At 34.5% G+C, this 20,536-nt stretch overlaps 1 protein-coding gene across 8 annotated transcripts in view; it reads right to left on the bottom strand.

The window, feature by feature from the left end:
- Nucleotides 1-20,536, bottom strand: part of KIFAP3 (kinesin associated protein 3) — a 183,104-nt gene that overhangs the window by 61,422 nt on the left and 101,146 nt on the right. For all 8 annotated transcript variants that reach the window (XM_021089425.1, XM_021089424.1, XM_021089426.1 and 5 more), the window contains 5 exons: nucleotides 12,972-13,072; nucleotides 5,104-5,212; nucleotides 3,454-3,566; nucleotides 2,885-3,050; nucleotides 2,042-2,167 (listed from right to left, as the gene is read on the bottom strand). In XM_021089425.1, the coding sequence (XP_020945084.1) occupies nucleotides 2,042-2,167; nucleotides 2,885-3,050; nucleotides 3,454-3,566; nucleotides 5,104-5,212; nucleotides 12,972-13,072 (615 nt within the window). The remainder of the gene's footprint in view (nucleotides 1-2,041; nucleotides 2,168-2,884; nucleotides 3,051-3,453; nucleotides 3,567-5,103; nucleotides 5,213-12,971; nucleotides 13,073-20,536) is intronic.

Genomic DNA, 20,536 nt, shown 5'->3' with positions numbered 1-20,536 from the left:
ACAGAAATGAGTAGATATGTTTACTAAATGAAATGTTAAAGAATGTTCATAGGGGAGTTTCTGTCATGGCTCAGTGGAAATGAATCTGACTAGTAACCGTGAGGATGAAGGTTTGATCCCTGGGCTCATTCAGTGGGTTAAGCATTGCCATGAGCTGTGGTGTAGGTCACAGATGTGGCTCGAATCTGGCATTGCTATGGCTGCGGCATAGGGCAGCAGCTACAGCTTTGATTCGACCCCTAGCCTGGGAACCTCCATATGTTATGGGGGTGGCCCTAAAAAGACAAAAACCAAAATAAAACAAAACAAAAAACCCAAGAATGTTCATAGGAGAGAATTAGTTATAATAGCCCTTCTATGTTAAAAATCAAAGAAACACTCAAAAACAACCACTGTACCATCAATTAATAGTAGAAAGGAAAACAGTGGTAGGTTTATAAAGCTATAGAAAGGAACATACTTCTATATATAACATAGATAAATCTCACATTTATAATACAGGGCAAAAGAAATAAGATTATAAAAAGTTGAAAACCACATGAAATTAACTAATGGGTGATAAAAGGAAGGATATAAACCACTTAAAAGAAGGTGATAATGACTGGGAGGTGGCAGGAGAGGGACTTCTAGGTGCTGGTAATGTTTTATATCCTTATGTGAGTGGGAATAACCTGAGACTGCTTACTAGAAAAATTCATTGTGCTATAAAAACTTACAATTTGTGTATATTTTTCTTTACGTATGCTTTGAAAAAACACTTAAAAATAATACAAAATGCACATATATTACAGCTGGTATAGGAAAGACTGAGGTTAGAGAGTCTTTCAAAGCTTTTCACATTCGTATATTTAACTTCAATACTAATTAGCTAGTTTTAATGTTTATCTGCTATAGATGGAATTGCATTCCTCCAAAATTTATATGCTGAAGACTTAACTCCAAACGTGCCTTTATGTGGAGACAGGGCTATAAGGAAGTAATTACTGTTAAATGAGGTCATAAGGGTGGAGTCCTAATCCCAAAAGATTTGTAAATTTACAAGAAGGAATACCAAAGCACTTGTGTGTGCTCACCTTCTTTCTCTCTTTCCCCATACCCCCCTCTCTCTGTCATAACAGAACAAGAGGAAACATCAAGAAGGTAACCTTATGCAAGCCAGGAAGAAAGACTGTGCCAGGAATCAAATTGGCTGGCACCTTGATAGACTTTCTTGGCCTCCAGAACTATGAGAAAATATATTTCTGTTGTTTAAGCCACCTAGTCTGTGGTATTTTGTTATAATGGCCTGAGCAGACTGAGGTCCTAGCAAACCTGGCCCTAAGAGAATACTATTAGAGTCAAACAAATTTTGTATGAAATAAGGAAAACAGTGAACCCTAGCACCTTAAGAGCAATACAAAAGTAAGGGAAAGACTATCTAGGCCTTCACTGTCCAATACTGTAACTAGAGTCATTGTGATAATTAATTTAATTTAAAATTCAGGTTCTCAGTCTCAACAGTCATACTCCAAGTATTAAACAACCATATGTGTTGGACAGTGCAGATAGAGAACACTTTCTTCACCACAGTGAAAGTTTAGAGAACAATAGCATAAATGGATATAGGAGGGAATATGATGCTTAGAATTAGCTTTCAAGTAAATTTTTCTGATTATAAATTAAGATATTAAAAAAAGGGTTTGCACAATATAAGATATCCAATTCAACCAACACAAAGCTCAAGAGAAAGAAGAAATGACAGAATAGTTGTTGTTAAAGGCTTGTAAGAGAGGGTACTGTCTATAAAATTGTGTCTATAAAATTGGTCCTGAATCACTTTATAGCAACAGTCTTAACTTTGCAATCTAAAGCCATTAGATATTATGCTATCGAATCTCATATAAGTATATTTAATTCATTTTCTTAACTATGTAATTTGCCATAAGATAACTAAAGTAACAAGATAAATATTGCATGACTGTCAATACCATATTTAAAAATCCAAAGTCATAACTTGTTTATATATTAGCATAAAAATCAATTAAGATAAATTATAATTTACCATTTAGCAACTCAATAAGTGCAGGGATTATCCCAGATTTGGCTAGCAATGCAGCACAAGAGTCATCCATTGATACAGTTCCAATCATTATAACCACTTCTAAAACAAGGTCATCTTCTGCAGCACCTAATAAAGTCAAATCACAGAAAGTTTTCATTGAAATATCCTAATACAAATCCTTTTATATTGCCAAATTCTAATTCACAGAAAAGATACTGAGAATTATTAAATCAATCCTTAACATGCTTATAAATTTGTCTTTTTTTCCAAAATTTCAAGTTCACTGATGATAGTTCGTGGTGGCAAGGGCAGTAGAGAGGTGGGGAAATAAGTCACTGAAAATACAAATGAATGACAATGTAAACAGAAAATAGAAGAGTCCTTTGAATGGCTCAAAGAACTTTCTGTGTGCATGTGAACTCATGTGTAGAGGGGGATGGTATCTGACAATTTTAAAAAGGCGGGATAAAAAAAAATAAGAAGACAGGACAGAAAAGAGAAATTAAGAAAACAGGAGTTCCAGTCGTGGCGCAGTGGAAATGAATCCGACTAGGAACCATAAGGTTGCGGATTCGATCCCAGGCCTTGCTCAGTGGGGTTAAGGATCTGGCATTGGCGTGAGCTGTGGTGTAGGTTGCAGACGCGGCTTGGATCCTGCATTGCTGTGGCTCTGGCGTAGGCTGGCAGCTGTAGCTCTGATTAGACTATGGGTAAAACTAGAGGTGTGGGAAGAAAATGTGTTCCTAGTATAATAATAGTAACAAAATACTGCTCTAATGAGCTTACCCATAACAGAAAGAAATAACTTAATGATTATATAGAAGTTAACTACTTAGTACAGACCTGGTTTTAGTTTATCCTTGAGGTACGGAACCAGCTTATACTCTTTTAGAACCAATTCCCAGTCTAAGTCTGGAATGGTCAAATTTGCAAGAGTTCCTAAACATTCAATCACAAACTCTTCCTCTTCATCATTAGAGATCTGAGCTGCAAGGTCCCCAACATAATCCTGAATAAAAAAGAATTTTAGTACAAGTTTAAAATGACTTCTGTGGAAGAAGAATCAATCTAATAATTTAACCCATAGGAGAAAAAGTATTAAATGTGATTATTTTGTTTTAATAACTTTGAGCTATACTGCTAAAGGGAGTCTCTGGTGAACTGCTTTAAGGCAAGAAAACTGGAGTGAGAATAGAAAGGTTAGGGACTGGAATAATAAAACAAAACGACATTAAAATTTAAGTTGAGATTTCTAGAAGCTAAACTGAACAAGTAAGGGGATAACAGAAGAGCCAACTTGGGTTGTGAGTTAGTATTTAACAAGAGCACAATAATAGGTTTATTTCCAAATGTAGCACTTTAAAGCTTCAATTCTCAGGCTACTTGAGAAGAAAGCCAAAAACTATACTTACAATAAATAAATTTTTAGTTGGTCCATCATGCTGGGAAATGTTCCTAATCATTTTCATCAGCAGTGGATCCTTGAACTTCAGAGCCCTCTTCATGAGCATCTTCAGTCCATTTCCTATAATAAAAACCAAAAAACTCCTCCAATAAAATTTAGGTTTATTTAAATTTAATGGATTTTTAATTTGCAGGTCTCAAGAAACCCCAATCTACACATAGCAAATGCATAAATCTTAAGTGTAAAATCAATTAATTTTAATAAATGTATGCTGTTGTGTAATTCATATCTATATCAAGATGTAGAGTATTTCCATTCACTGCAGAAAGTCCCCTTGTGCCTCTTCCCAGTTGATCTTATTTCCCCAATACAATTATTTTTCTTCTTTTCTCCTCCTTTTCCTCTTCCTCATCTTTCTCTTTTCCTTATTTTTTCTTTTTAAACACAAATTAGCTTTGTCTGTTCTAGATTTTCATTAAATGAAAACACACAGTATGCGTATGAAATATGTACCACAAATTTTTTATTTTTTGTCTTTTTTTTTTTTTTTTTTTTTTTGCTATTTCTTTTTGGGCCGTTCCCGCGGCATATGGAGGTTCCCAGGCTAGGGGTCTATTGGAGCTGTAGCCCGGGGCCTACGCCAGAGCCACAGCAATGCCAGATCCGAGCCACATCCGCAAACTACACCACAGCTCACGGCAATGCCGGATCGTTAACCCACTGAGCAAGGGCTGGGACCGAACCCGCAACCTCATGGTTCCTAGTTGGATTCGTTAACCACTGCGCCACGACGGGAACTCCAAATTTTTTAAATGTAAAATTTTTTTGACCCTCAAAATTTTATTTCTCAGAATTTACCCTAAGAATACAAAAATGGAAACATGAAAGATTCAGAGAAATGAAAATTACTACAGCATTGCTTGTAACAGAAAAGAAGTAGCAGTAAACTATCCCAAATAGCAGACTAAAGTATGGAAAATCCTTTAATGGATTATTTTGCTATTGGCAATTATGTTTTGTAAAAGTATTTAATCACATGGAACAACATCCAGATAGTATTTACTTTAAAAAACATGTCACCATATACAGAGAGAACCCCATTTTAATTTAAAAATATGCAGAAGCATTGTACCAAAGTTTTACTTATGATTATCTTTGGATAGTGGGAGTAAAATTTAACTTTTTTCCTATTTACTCATTTGTACTTTTTATAATGAACATGTATACTTTTCAAATAAGAAAAAACTATTGCACACACTCTGAAATATCATAATGCATGACAAGTCATGTTATGAAGATACTACAGAAACAAATAGCTAATACATTTGTATTGGCTCTTATATTGTAACAAATCACTCTGCAGAAAAAAAATTTTATTTCGTCTAGAAAATATTTTTAAAAATCAAATTTCAGTTAAGGGTAATAACTGACCAAATGATTTATAAAATGTTACTGAAGGGTATGTGTTTCTACTCATGATGTAAGAATATTCGGAGTCTATCTGACATTTAAGAATTATAGCTGTAATTTTAAAAACTGTTTAAAATAGGATTTACATGTTTACCATAATTAGTAAATAATTACTGTTATTATCTATTTTCCATCATATTCCAATGCCATATGATAGAGGTTATCTATGAAGCTCAAAGGCACTAACCTTCACAGATAAGCTGTACATTCCTTTTGTTAGCAGCAAGATTAATGCAGAAAGAAATGAGTTCCAAGTCAATTCGTTCATCCGAACATTCAAAGAGCATCTTCATTAACTAGCAAGAAGTACAGAACATATTTTATTCAAAACCCCAAACACACAAAAAACCAAAAGCAGTGTTTTATCACATGTCACCTTATATTGTGTGTTGGAAATAATACAATTACATTTTCAGCACAGAAGTGGTTGGCTTTCACTATTGAATAACTTAATGAATAAATGTTTAATGAACTATTAGATGCTTAGCATTAAAAATAAAGTATGAAGTACAGAGAAGAATATAAGAGAAATATAGATAAAGCCTTGCATTCAAAGAATTTAGAATATTGCATGGAAGTAGAGCATTCTGAGCAAAGAAAATAGCTTTTGTAAAGGTTACAAAGCAGGGACAACCATCATTCTTCCTAGGAACTAAAAGAAGGCAAGTATGGCTGGAGTGTAGGAAACTGGAGAGAGAAGCATGTAAAAGCCAGATCATGCAAGGTCTTGAAATACATGTTAAGGATTGGGGGCTTCATTCTAAGGGTAATGGGAAAACATTAAAGGCATCCAAAAAGCAAAGTATAAGGATAAGATCTGTGTCTCAAAAAGGTCTGGCCAGTGTAGAAAATAGACTGGTTAGGAGAAAGTGACAAAACCATCCAAGGGGCTGGAGGAGTCCACGTATGATGATAGCTGCCTAGACTAAGTAGGGCAGTGGGGATAGAGAAAAAAAGGATCAGAGATATATTTAGGAAAGAGAATCAAACTGGGATTTAATAACTGACTAGATGTTGGTTCAGGGAAAGGAAGGGTCAAAGATGACTTCCAGGTTTTTGCCCTGATCAACAACATGGATGGTGGTGTTAACCTTTTTAGTAAAGGAGGGAAACTAGAGCAGGAGAAAACTTTAGAGGGAGGATAGTAATTGTGGTTTTGGATATGTTGAGTTTAAGATGCCTAAGTGATAAGTCTAGTGCAGAAAGTAAAAGTTATAAACACAATCCTGAGTTTAGAAGAAATGTTTGAAGGTATAATTTTAGGAATTGTTATTTATGGTTGATAACTATGAAGTTATGAGAACTATGAACCTATGATAACTATAATAACTATGAACCTATGAGGCAGAGTCTAATTTAGGCATGGGTATAAAACACAAAAAGAACTGTACTTAATGATAAGAGCAAAAAAGGATGGGTCTGAGAAGCAGCAGACAGAAACGCATCAAGGAAAAGGTAGGCTACCTATACCATTTAGCAGTAATCTAGATCTGTTATGACAGATAACTGCTACATAATAAAGGAGAAATGAACAAATCTTATGCTACAGTTTTGAAAAGCTAATCTACTATTATTGGTAAGTAGCAAATTAATTCAGTGTATATTATATGAAGATATTTTTCCTTTTTTAAAAGATATTTTTCTTAGTCAAACTGCTAACAACATATGAAAGTCAAATCCTAAAATTTATAACCTAAACATTTAATCTCAGGGCAATACCTTTTTAGATCAACATGCCTCTGTAGACTAGTTAGACCCTATTCTATTTAATCTTGTTATAATAATTCTCTATATTAGTTCCAAATGACTTCTATGCCTTTTTTTTTTTTTTTTTTATTTTTTTTTTTTTTTTGTCTTTTGTCTTTTTTGTTGTTGTTGTTGTTGTTGCTATTTCTTGGGCTGCTCCCGCGGCATATGGAGGTTCCCAGGCTAGGGGTTGAATCGGAGCTGTAGCCACCGGCCTACGCCAGAGCCACAGCAACGCGGGATCCGAGCCGCGTCTGCAACCTACACCACAGCTCACGGCAACGCCGGATCGTTAACCCACTGAGCAAGGGCAGGGATCGAACCCGCAACCTCATGGTTCCTAGTCGGATTCTCTAACCACTGCGCCACGACGGGAACTCCCCCAAATGACTTCTAAGTTTCAAAAAGGATACATGGTCAACACACAAAAATCAATCTTCTTTCTATGTACTAGTAATGAACTGGAAACCAAAAACAAAAATCTACCAAACAACTGCTCTGAAGTACACTTAGATACAATTCTAACAAATATATATATATATATATATATATATATATATATACTATTTGTTGAGAATTACAAAACACTGTAACTGGTGATTGGTTGGCAATGTATCATGCCTTTTCCCAGAGAGCACAAATGTTGCTGCTAATGGAATTTTTTAATCACTAACAATAATGTTGCAGAATAAAAAATTTCTGTCAAAGATAAAATAATCTTAATTTATTAGATACACATTTAACAGATTTTGCTATCTATATACTAACTGCCAATTTAAATTACAAATTACTAAAAATGTAGGTAACAGTCCTCTAACTAATGTAAATACATAGTATGTTTTCATACTCTAATTAAAAACCTACTATGGATTTCTTCAAAATTTCTGATACAAGATGCTTTTTTAAAATAACAAAAATCTGTTTATTACACCAATGCAATGCTTAACAAGGCAAAATATCGATTGCTATTTACTTGAAATTAACCTTGTGGTATGAAATTTGCCCTTAAAAATGGTGTTATAGGTGATGTATTAAAAACTGAGGGGTTTGTTTTGCTTTCTTTTAAAATTTTCCATATTAAGTCCAATGGTGAAATATTCAGGAGCTAGCTTTTTAAAAAATAATGCATGGTCTGAAATCTTATCCAACCCCATATCCCCAAATCAAGATAAATTAGGACTCAATGTGAATGAAATATATCATGATACAGAATTAGTTTTTCATAATAAGGAAGAGAAACAGTTCGATTTTAATTAAAGCATTCACATTTAAAAATAATAGTTTAGATCAAACTCCATGTGTAACATTGTCTTTAATTTGACTGCTACCCATAACACTTCAAAAGTAAGTGTAACTGCTGACAACTAGGAAATATTAAAACTAGATTTGTTCTGTTTTAACTACGTTCATTGTCATCTTTTACTAATTTAACAGGAAGGCACTAAAAGGGCTTTATCCTGTGCAATGAAGAGGCAATAGTGTTCAATCAGACAAGTCCCATATTGAGTATCAGATACCAAAGACCCAGGACTGAAATCACTGTGTCTAGACTCTCTGGCACCTGACTTCACTTATTTACCAGTGACCAGAGGCCAACCCCCACAGCTCTCTGTATTCACATACACCTCTACCGCCCCCGTCCCCCTACTCAAACATCTTTGAATGATTATGGCAGAACTTGCATGCCTCAGGAATCTCTTCTGACTGGCTACTCCCTAACTCTGCTGTTTGAAGTGATGCTCTGGTTTCTGAACTTCAGCAGATAATGGCAGGCAGGAGCAAAGGGGGCTGTCAGAAAGGACGTTTACCAGCATTCAGCTAAAAAGAAGCATGTAGATCAAAGAGGGGCCAAACAGGACAACTGTGGTGGAAAACATGTGGATTACTATGAAGATTCTTGCACAATGTTCTAGGGTAAAATATTAAATAATGCCATGACATCATTACCTAAACATGTACTTTGATTGGCCATTCTATTACCAATAAATACCTTTATAAGCATCTGGATGGCATTTGCACCTATTTAAAGCAAACACGCATCTTAGAGGTTTAAATAACAATGAACTGTTAATGTGTACTTTTAACTATTATTAGAATACAACCATTAACTCCTGGTTACCCCCAAGTATGCTTACCTGAAACAATGTACCCACTGAGACCATTAAGATCATATATAAAGACTTGCCCTGGCCCCCAAATTTTACAGAATAGTGGCATGGTAGAGAAACAAAAAATAGAATATACTGGACAATTAGAGGCAATAAAGTAAAAAAGAAGCAAAGCAACATAATATCAGGAGAGACTATGAGGCATATTGAATTTATAACAACTACTCTGAATGCTAAATAATTTACAAAAGTGAGCTCTAATACAATTATAGGTTTATGTTAGAGTATCTCATAATCTATTTCCACAAAAGTCTAGATCATTAGGAATGAGAAATCAGTTGGAATTATTTTTTCACCCAAGCAATCATGATTATGTACTAGATACAACCTCTTTAGGTTAATCTAATTTATGAAATACTATTTTACAAGCACAATGTTATGACATTGATAATTTAGACTATTAAAATTCTGATAAAGAAATTTTTAAAAATATAGGTTATCCTATAAAACACATATAAGAAATAGAGTATTTAAATTGGACTCTGGTTCCAAAGTAATAAGAAAGATTTGATACTTTACTAATGGCACCTTATTTTTGTACAGTGTTTCACTTTATAAAGTTCCTTTACATATATATCTTCAAATATAAAGAATGTGACCATACTCTTCATTCTTTATGATCACTGAAATGAACATGAATGGACAATGGAACCACTGATTTCCTATGTTCAAAGTTATTTTAAGCTTCTCATTTGAAAAATTCATTTGTAATACTTGACAATATTTACTAAACAAAAAGTAATATTCATTTTTTTTTTTTTTTTTTGTCTTTTTAGGGCTGTACCCACAGCATATGGAAGTTCTCAGGTTAGGAGTTGAATCGGAGCTGTAGCTGCCTGCTTACGGCCACAGCCACAGCAACACCAGATCTGAGCCATATCTGTGAACTTCACCACAGCTCACAGCAATGCCATATCCTTAACCCACTGAGTGAGGCCAGGGGTTGAACTTGTGTCCTCATGGATCCTAGCCATGGATCCTAGTTTCTTTACCGCTGAGCCACAATGGGAACTCCAGCGTGTATAATTTCAAAGTGAACAGAGTATTATATTAACTCTAACATATTCCAAGCCTCAGATATGGCTTTAATAAGTAGGTTAATCAGTTGCTGTCACAAATGAATTTAAAGCTTTGCTAGCATTGTAAACATTACTTCAAGTAGCCAACACTTTGAAAGGAATATCTTCTTAATTCCCGAAGGAGGCTTGGAAATTCCAATTTAATCTCAGATTTGCTTTTTATGATTCTTTTATTTTACAATGTAGTTTTTACAATGCACTTTAACAATTGGCACTGGGTGGCAATCAAACCATGTCAACTTTTCCCCAAATATGTCAAAGTTGAACCTTATAAAGTACAAGTCATGGGTTGGATAGCATTTTTGGTACAAATATATTCTAGAGTAGCATCTGGTTTCTCAAAATATGGCCTCATACTAAACAGTTTCAGAATGCATATGATATAAATTGATAATATATCCTCAGGCCTGAGTTTTTAAGAAGAAAACATAATAAACAGAAAACACTGATCACTGAATGAGTTTTGGAAGATTCCATTCATGAAATACAGATCATAAATGTTCTAAAAACCTCACTGCAGAAATGTCTGATGAGAGAAAACTACCTGGCAAGGCAACATGCATAAATATTATCCTTGAAAAGGAATGGGAGAATTTTCTACCAAGTCTTCAATTGCAATAATAATAATGTCTCAAAAGTTACCTAAATAAGCTCATGTTTCTAATTATTTACTTAAAGTTTTACACTGTATGTTTGAGATTATATGAGAAGGGTAACTCCAAATTAAAGATTTAACAACTAAGTTTTCCACATCTTCTTATTTTACATTTATTTCTCTTTTATGTTATTCTCTTTAAAATCTAATCTGGATAAAAATAGTCAATCTAGGCAAGAATATTATTCTTTTATCATTGCTTTCCATTTCATATCCTGAAGTCAATGAAGTGCTGACACTGAATGGGATTTGAAAAGGAACACTCTTTGAAACTGCAAAGTAAAACCCCTTAGAACATATGGAGTGAGACTGTAGTAAATCACCTGTAATCTCCCTTTGACATGGCTACTCTTTTATTGAAAACGTGTTTGACAAAGAGTTTGGTTACACTTTGCATGGACTATAGTCTGATATGCATTATCTCTATAAGAAGCCTTGCCTTGTGAGATAAAATAGGCTATATAATCTTTGAAGGATGTCTACTTTCTACAGACAAGCATAATTAGTTTATCCCCTGATACAGAAACCTAAGAAATCATCCTTGAGAGTTTATAAATTTTTTAAATGCATGTTAATAAAGTGTTAAAATTCTGGAATAGCAAATTCAATTTTTAGAACAACAGTTTTATTAATTTGGGATGGACAGAAGGATTAATAAGAATTAACAAAAAGAAAAATTATGTTTTTTGCTATATATTATTTGTCAAAATAATATACACTTAATAACTTATATGAGGCTAATAAGGAATTGCCTAGTAGGAGTCTTAAGAGGATTACTTTAATAAGTATGACTATTTACAGTCTTCTAGAGTATCTTTAAAAGTGGTATTTTTACTGTTATTACATGCCCTGCAATTTTGCTTTTTTTTAGTTTAGAAAGCCATTTTATAAAAAATATTAAAAATCAGCCCAACTAGTGTTCCAATTATCAGATAATATTTAAATTAGTAGAGCCCAATTTAATAAAAGATTAATGGCACAATAATGATTCTATGAATGTAAATTCCCTAAAAGTAAAATCATGTATGCATAGTCTCCATCCTTATAAAATAGGTCATGAAAAACAAAATCACTAAACTCTTTCAAGACAAATTTAACATATGAAATATATCAGGAAACCGAGTCACAGTAAAAAATCTTGCTTGAGGACAGTGCTACAAAAATAAAAAGTATTTTGATGAAGCATTTTCCCATCAGTGAATGCAAAGCACTTAAAGCCATCAACCACAAACAAAATTAAAGAGCAAATGACAAAGTTGAGAGACATCTGTAATATGACAAAGAGTTACAACAGTTATTATACATACAGATCTTATTTATTAAATCCTAAAATATTAACATGCCAATGGAAAAATTAGCAAGGAACATGGATGATTTATAACATAATACAGATAATATACACATGAAAAAATGTGCAACCTCACCAATATTCACAGAAATGCAAATAAAAAGAAAGAGAGACACTCCATTTTTAAAGAAATGATAGTATCCAGTGTTAAAAGTGAAATGCTAGTTGGAGAAGACGCAAGTCTTCTTAGAAGGTAATTTGACTATACTGTATCAAATATGCTCATATCTTTTGACTTAGTAATTCTACTTTTAGGAATTTAAACTAAAGGAAAAATCAGAGATATGGGAATTCCCACTGTGGCATAGCAGAAACAAATCTAACTAGGAACCATGAGGTTGCGGGTTCGATCCCTGGCCTTGCTCAGTGGGTTAAGGATCTGTTGTTGCCGTGAGCTGTGGTCACAGATGTGGCTTGGATCCCACGTTGCTGTGGCGTAGGCCAGCAACTGTAGCTCCGATTAGACCCCTAGCCTGGGAACCTCCATATGCTGAAGGTGCGGCCCCCCTAGCCTGGGAACCTCCATATGTTGAAGGTGCGGCTCTAAAAAGAAAAAAAAAAAAAAAATCAGAGATATGCATAAGCTTTTACATACTATGATATTTATTTCACATTATTTCATTTGCTTATATATGTCTACTTACAACAGTTTTTATGTGATGAACTAGGAAAAAAACATAAACATACAATTTAACAATGTTTAAATTATGGTACATTTATGCAATAGAATATTACACAACTATTATGAATACTTTTTGAAGTAAAAAGCAAAAAAAAAGCAATATATAACTACATATGACATATAATTCCAATATAATATATTATTTTTTAACTATGTAGAAGAAAATGTACCAACATTTTAAATGGTTATCTCTGGGTTTGGGATAATAGTTTTTTCATTTTTATACTATTATATACTTTCCAGATTTTACATAACAAATTCATATTACTTTTAAGAGGGAATTTTTAATGAAAAAAGTTACCTGGCAAATCCAGAGAGGAAAGTAAAAAACACACCTTTTTGAATGCTTTTTTAAAAAGAACACTTCACCCACTCACCTGTGGTATACAGTCAGTGTATGCAAACATTGATTTAAAGCGGTCATCCATGCTTATGTGGTAAAGAACACACATTGCTATTTGTTTGTAGTTTTCATTGCCTGGAAATAAGAAATCATGGACGTGGTAAGATTTTGTACTATGCCATGCCTTGCATGGAATGATAACAAAGAAAATTTTTTTTTGTATAACACACTCAAATTAATGCTTTAAAACAAATTACTGAATCAAAATACACTTATATAACCCTAATTTAGAAAATACTTTGAGCTCCCTATTTCAATTCCAAAGTTTGGAGCATACTATCTGTGAAACCATCTCTAAATCCCAAGAGATCATATATATTGTATAAAGTATACTTCTGAAAAAAATTAACCACAAACTTAAGAATTAATTGTTTTCAGGAGCCCAGATTTAGCCATTGGCTTTCCCATCCTTCCTGTTTTACCAAAATATGTGATTAACACATTTCATTGACAGTGCTAATGTGTAAGAAGTAGTTTTTTAAAAAAGATACTTAATTCCTATGAATCAGAAACTGGAAAAATAAAATAAATGACAAAATTAGATTACTATTTGCAGCATTAAAAGAATATACAGCCATAAATTGCTAAAAGGTATAAACTAAGCACAGTCTAAGAACTGTCTCAGAATTTTTGAGGTAAGATTATTTTAATTTTACACACCATGAAACTAAAAAAAGAAAAATTAATGGTATATCATAGACCTGGAAAATAAAATGGGACATACATTATGCAATCTTACATACTTTCAGACAGACAATATTTTAAGGACCTATTTATGATCTTAAAGTCAGTGACAAAACTTGGGCTAGAAAAGTTGTTTAGTTTAAAAGTTTTAGCTAAAAAACGGTATTCCATTGGGAATATTTGGAAATTTTGGGGCTCTGAGAAATCCTTGGAGGTATCTGGAGTTAAAAAAATATATATATATCAGGAGTTCCTGTGGTGGCTCAGTGGGTTAAGAACACGACATATTGTTTGTGAGGAAGCAGGTCCAATCTCTGGCCTTGCTCAGTGGGCTAAGGGTCCGGCTTTGCGGTGAGCTATGGTGTAGGTCACAGATACAGCTCCGATCTGGTGCTGCTATGTGTTTGTGGTGTAGGCCGGAGGCTACAGCTCTGATTTGACCCCTAGTCTGGGAACTTTCATATGCCACAGGTGCAGCCCTAAAAAAAAAAAAAGCCCAAACCATCTGTCAAATAAATTTTATCATCTCCATTTCAGATGGGGAACGTTAACACAAAGAGAAAAATACGCGCTATGCAGCTTTTTAAGTGTCTGAGTAGGAATTTAAACATAAGTTTCTCCAATTCCAAAATCTTTACCAGAGGTGAAGTCATATATACCAAAGGTATATTACAATACCTCTCATTTTTATATCATAAGTGAAATGGTTTTTCAAGTAAGATATTATTATCAGGTATAAAAGACTGACAAATACTGACATACAACAGAATAAAACACTTGGTTTTTTTCTGGTCTTTTTTCATCTTTTCTAGGGCCGAACTTGCGGCATATGGAGGTTCCCTAGCTAGGGGTCTAATTGGAGCTGTAGCCGCTGGCCTATACCAGAGCCACAGCAATGCAGGATCTGAGACACGTCTGTGACCTACACCACAGCTCACAGCAATGCTGGATCCTTAACCCACTGAGCAAGGCCAGGAATCGAATCCACAACCTCATGGTTCCTCGTTGGATTTGTTAACCACTGAGCCGTGACGGGAACTCCAAAAACACCTTTTTAAAATAGAATTTTTTTTTTTTTAAATCAAGACTTCTGCTTCCTTTAAAAATGTTTGGTTAAATCCTATTTTCTATGGATTTTGACATCAATGAAAAAAATGACTTCTTGGGATAAAATAAAAATAATAAAATCCAGTACATGTTTGTCAGATGAATACATTACTAGTAAACATTTTCAGCTTAACTAAAAATCTATGAATTCACTAACATATGCAGGAACTACATTTTATGTGAAATAATTATTTTGATATTTTATATCTTTTTTCTATGGCATTATAATTAAAAAAAATTTACAGAATAATAAGTCCAAGTCAAATCATTTTAAGTAAATGTTGGTCTTTTCTAGTATCTGAAAAACTTTACGGCACAATCTATGGAGAAGAGAGAAGCTGAATTAGAGAGACAAGCTCTAAGGATAATGACCACAGACTTAGATAAAAGTTAAGATATAATAATAAAGGGGAAATCACTATTTAATGATCTTAAGATTAAGACTAGTTAAGTCAGAAACACAAGTCAGCTGTAGGAAATACAGTATTCTGTAGAAAATACTAAGTATTCTGAGGTGAGCATTTCATTTGGAGGGAAATGCAATGCAAAAAAATGTGCCAATTTTTACTCCAAAACAGAGAAAAGCAGAGACTGAGTGTTCTTAACCCCAAGGTTTTGCTCTTGAGATCAGAGCAAAACATTGGGCTTGAGCTCTATCTAAGAAAAGACTCAGAGATTTTAATCACATTTTTACACTGCTGAAGGCTTTTGTTTATACTTACTGTGGTATAAAACACACTTGCCATGGGGAAACAAATCTTTGCATAGATTTTTCATGGTATGTAGATTCAAAATGAAAAATTCCAACTTTATTCTCCAGAGAGGAAAGTTTTCCATAGGCGTTTGGTCAGATTATACTCACAGTATTTAACTTTTTTTCTGGGGACTAAGATATTTTAAAATCTTTTTGAATAAGGTCCTATGGAAAACTCATATTCTGAAGACAAGGGTCTCTTTCCCTGCTATTCCAGTTTCTTTCTATATGTTGTTCAGCTGTTGTTCGGCTCCAGTCCCATGTAATTTTTTTTTTTTTTTTTTGCTTTTTAGGTTCGCACCCGTGGCATATGGAGGTTTCTAGGTTAGGGGTCCAATCGGATGTGTAGCTGTTGGCCTATGCCACAGCCACAGCAACACCAGATCCTAGCTGTGTCTGTGACCTACACCACAGCTCACGGCAACGTGGGATCCTTAACCCACTGAGCAAGGCCAAGGATCAAATCTGCATCTTCATGGATACTAGTGGGTTTGTTAACCACTGAGCCATGACGGGAACTCTCTAGTTCTATGTTATTTTTACAAAATATTATTTGAGGGCATTTTCTCTATCATAATGAATTTACTGAAAATAGAATTCCAAGTTATACAATTTACTAAATAAATGGTAAAAGAAACAGAGAAGTCAATAACCATAAATTTTTTTTTAACACCAAAGTCAATCATCCAACATATTAAAACTCAATGTGGAATAAGGAATGAAATAGGAGTCTATGTTTGAGGACAGTCTGTCTATTGCTAGTGTCAATAAAGGATTCTAAAATGCAACGTTCTAAAGTAGTACATCAATTCATGTAAGATTAAAGGAAAGAAAGATTCACATTTAAGAGATCTGTACTCCATAAAAAGGGTAACAAGGAAGGTCCTTCTAGAGCTAATGATATATAGATATATTATATGTGATTATATATGATATATAGATATATGTATATATACATTATATAATATAGATGGTATATTACATATATAATTAATATAGATATATTATATATTATCTATGTGTTAGTTCCAAAGGATAACACAGGATAAAGGGTATGTGATGGAATAAAAAATCTGGAAAAGAGTCCTAAAATTATAATAATTTCTAAAAAGTAGGTGAATAATATAGGCAAGGAACATCTCAGGTACAAAATATATTAATGTTTTTTTTAAACAGCAAAACTAAATATCTAGTTTTGGAAAGCAGGATGACTCATTCTGCTGTCAGTTCTAATTCTGCCCTTGTGTGCTTTTTCTTTCTCCTCTCCCCATACTTATGGCCAAATGTGAAAGCTCCTTGATCTTCTCCCATACCTTCCCAATTCTTCTTTATCTGTGATCTTCTATTAAAAAATTTTCTGAACATGTCCCCAATTTCCCATAATCTTCACCTAAAATGATTATCATGCCCAAAAGTATGCTAAAACTAAAGGACTAAAGGCAACAGAAGCTCTAGGGAAATAAGGCTATCCCAAAAGATCAGTGTATAGCCAATCTTTTTAATTACAATTCTTTGAGAGAAGGGAAAAGAGAAAGGGTTAAGTGAACAGCGATAGTTGCCACTGCATATTAAGCATCTGTTTTCTCATTTAACCCTTGTAACAGCTGAAGAGGTAGGCATTAACTTTGATTTGGAGATAATGACATTCATTAAGGTTATGAATCCTTCAAAAGGAAACACAGTTTTGAATTTGAGATTCAAACCTAGGTCTGACTACAAAGCCTATGTGCATATACTCTCTAAATAGCCTTCCAAGAGGCAGCAGAAAGGGTGAAATAAATAATGCCAAATAAACATAAATTATTATCATCATTCCTCAGTGGCACAGTACAAGAAGGAAATGTAGTTGCAAGAGACTCTACGGGTCTGAGGGTTGTGGAAAAAAAGGTGGGGAGATGACAGAAGAGGGGAAAGGGGAGATTAAATGTAGAAAAATAATCAGTTATTTATCAGAGGACCTGTGCCCAGAGGCAGTAGGTTCCAATGGATGAGTCATCTTTTTTTATGGAAGGGGGTGTTTTTTTTTTTTTTTTTTTTTCCCAGCCGTGACTGTGGCACACCGAAGTTCCAGGGCCAGGAATCAAACCCACACCACAGCAGACCTGAGTCACAGCAGTAACAACACAGGATCCTTAACCTGCTGAGCCACCAGGGAACTGCGTTAAAATTTTGACAGGGACAAACTGCATTATGCCCCAAGCAGTTTAGGGGACTAGATCTATGGTAGTTCTAAAACTCTCTCTCAATGAATTGGGCAAGAGGAGCTATCAAGCAGTATTTGATTTTATGAGAAAAACAAGGTGCAAGAGGCTTAAAAGTTGAGTAGAGTGGTAAATAGAAGCAGTATATAACACTGTGGTTCAAACTCAGGCTCTAGAGGCAGACTGCTTGGGTTCAATTTGTGGCTCTGCCACTTACCAGCACAAATGGGCTTTTGGATGCTATTTAAACTCTCTGTGCTTCAGTTTCTTCATTTGTGAAAATGGGATAACAACAGTGTCTTTCTCAGAGTTGTTACGTGAGGATTATGTCCAAGTAGTACTAAGTCTGACACAAAATAAACTGATTCAATAGGCATTACTTTTTTTTTTTTTTTTAATGGCTGCACCTAAAGCATATAGAAGTTCCCAGGCTAGGGGTTGAATCAGAGCTACAGCTGCTGGCCTATATCACAGTCACAGCAATGTAGGATCCAAGCTGCATCTGCGACCTGGACCACAGCTCATGGCAACACTGGACCCCAACCCACTGCGCGAGGCCAGGGATCGAACCCACATCCTTGTGGACACTAGCAGGATTCTTTTCTGCCACACCACAACAGAAACTCCCAGTAGGCATTCCTGAATATTATGTTGACTATAACATTTTTGTTTTACCAACAAAACACTATTATCACAGTCCCCATGTAGATATAGATATATACTGTCTGTGTTTTTCAAGATTTGACCATAGTTAGAGGTAAAGTCGTTTTAGTAAGAGGCAGCCAAGATTTCTCCGAGATGAGCTACACAGGGTTCACAGGTATATTCTGAGCCTGTCGCTGAGCCACTTGTCTTTCTCATCTAGTCGCTTTCCTAGAAAGCTCTGCTATACCCAGAGTAAGGGCTTAGGAGAGCCACCTCATATTTCAAGGCTCCACTCAGTGACCTATATCTGATAAGAAACTTTCATCAGACTTTCACTCTTACAGGGTTATAAATCCCTTAATCAGGACAAAATCTGAGAAAAGAAAATAATCAAACTACAGATTATTGTCATCAGTATGTGTTCTTCCACCACCTCTACCACAAACCCATTGTGAACCTCTCTTCCTCTTCCATGTTTTCTTGTCTGTCACAGAACTTAATTTCCCTCATGGAGTGGGGAATGGTTGTGGAAGTGATGGGCTATAAGAAGATGAAAGGAAACAGAGCAAGAAGTCTGGGGACACAGGAACAAACCTCACAGTTAGCTGGCTATATTACTTCATTTACCTTTAAGTAGCATGTCCCAGGCAAATAAAATCTAAAGGTGTTTCCTCACTTGTTTGGGCTGTGCACACTTGAACAAAAGAAACTGGAATATGATTAGAACTACATCATAGATTTTTTTTTCCCTTGAGGCAAGTATGAAAGGAGGTGATGACAGATCTAAGGGAAATATTGTACTCAGAGGTCTATATAACCCAAGTTGCTGAAATGCCTTCTAGATTTTACCTAGGTAAAGGTTCCCTAGAAATCAATTAATTGATTTATAAATATCCATAAAATTGATTTTCCTCTCATTTTGTATTTATTAAGGGAATGAAAAAGGATATAAACTGACACTTGCTCCTTTACTCAGAAAAAGATGTAAATATTTCATAAATGATCTTGTTACCTTGATTATTCTAATTCATATTTTATTATTACAAATCACATATTTCCATTCTCCTCTAAAGAACTGCAATACATAAATGAAGATTACAGTATATAAACCACAGGTATCTTATTCACTGAATTATAAATGATTATACAAGTGATTAATTGCTTGATAAAAACACAACTAAACTTTATGGCATCTAGCAGATATATGACGGTTGCAACAAAAGACAAAGTATTGTAGGAGAAAAGTGACTACTTGGAAGGGGAAGACGTCTGGAAATAACCTGAATTCATCTCTTCAAACAGCTGCACACAGAAAGTAGAGGCTTTCTGGAAGCCAATATTTACTATTACTTAAAGGCTAACTTAAAGATCACATAGCCATTAAGAGAGATTAAATGGTCCAAGTAAAATTAAAGCTTATCCTTTATTAAGAAAGCTAATAGTCTTCTTTATTCATTGGAGGAAAAGATACCCAAGTTCTTAAAAAAATAAATCTAAAAAAAACCCCTTGCATATCCTAAGCAAATTTGGGGCTGGGAGGTATGATTTTCCCATAAGAATACATGATTAAGAACCATAAACTCCAGCTAACCAACTATGATTCCTCCACATCCTACAAATGGCAGACATTTCAAAAAGGCTCCTTTAAGACTTACAGACATCAATTATTCTCTAATGGCATCCCAAGTTAAAACAGTCTGCCAATAGTCAGTATTCTGGCATAGTATCAACGGCTCTGTGATTTTTGAGCAGAGCCATGAAAAGACTGAATATTTTGAGAACTAGGTCCTTAATGACTAGAGGTGGATTAGTCAGATCTGTTTGAGTAATAAGGCCAAGGTGAAAAAAAATGGCCTAGTCATTATGATTCCTTTGGTACTTATGGTAATAAACATGAATCATGATGAACTCACTGGCTAGTAAATGCAGAGGTCATAAGTACTTCGATAGGATTTCCACAGGAATTCACCGTTAATTAGCTGGATCATTATTTGAAAGTGTTACTAAATTATCTTAGCAGTTGTGCAGCCATTCTCCCCCAAATTGGCCATTCCCAGCTGAGAACAGTTAATGCCTTAACAAACTGGTCATTAACTCCAGCAAACTGATTTTGTGGGAATTACTGCACTTATAAAGTACATTCAAAAT

This window comes from Sus scrofa, chromosome 4, assembly GCF_000003025.6.
Source record: "Sus scrofa isolate TJ Tabasco breed Duroc chromosome 4, Sscrofa11.1, whole genome shotgun sequence".
NCBI classification, from domain to species: domain Eukaryota; kingdom Metazoa; phylum Chordata; class Mammalia; order Artiodactyla; family Suidae; genus Sus; species Sus scrofa.
Note: the sequence above shows the minus strand (reverse complement) of the source record. Positions and strands in the feature narration are given on the sequence as shown.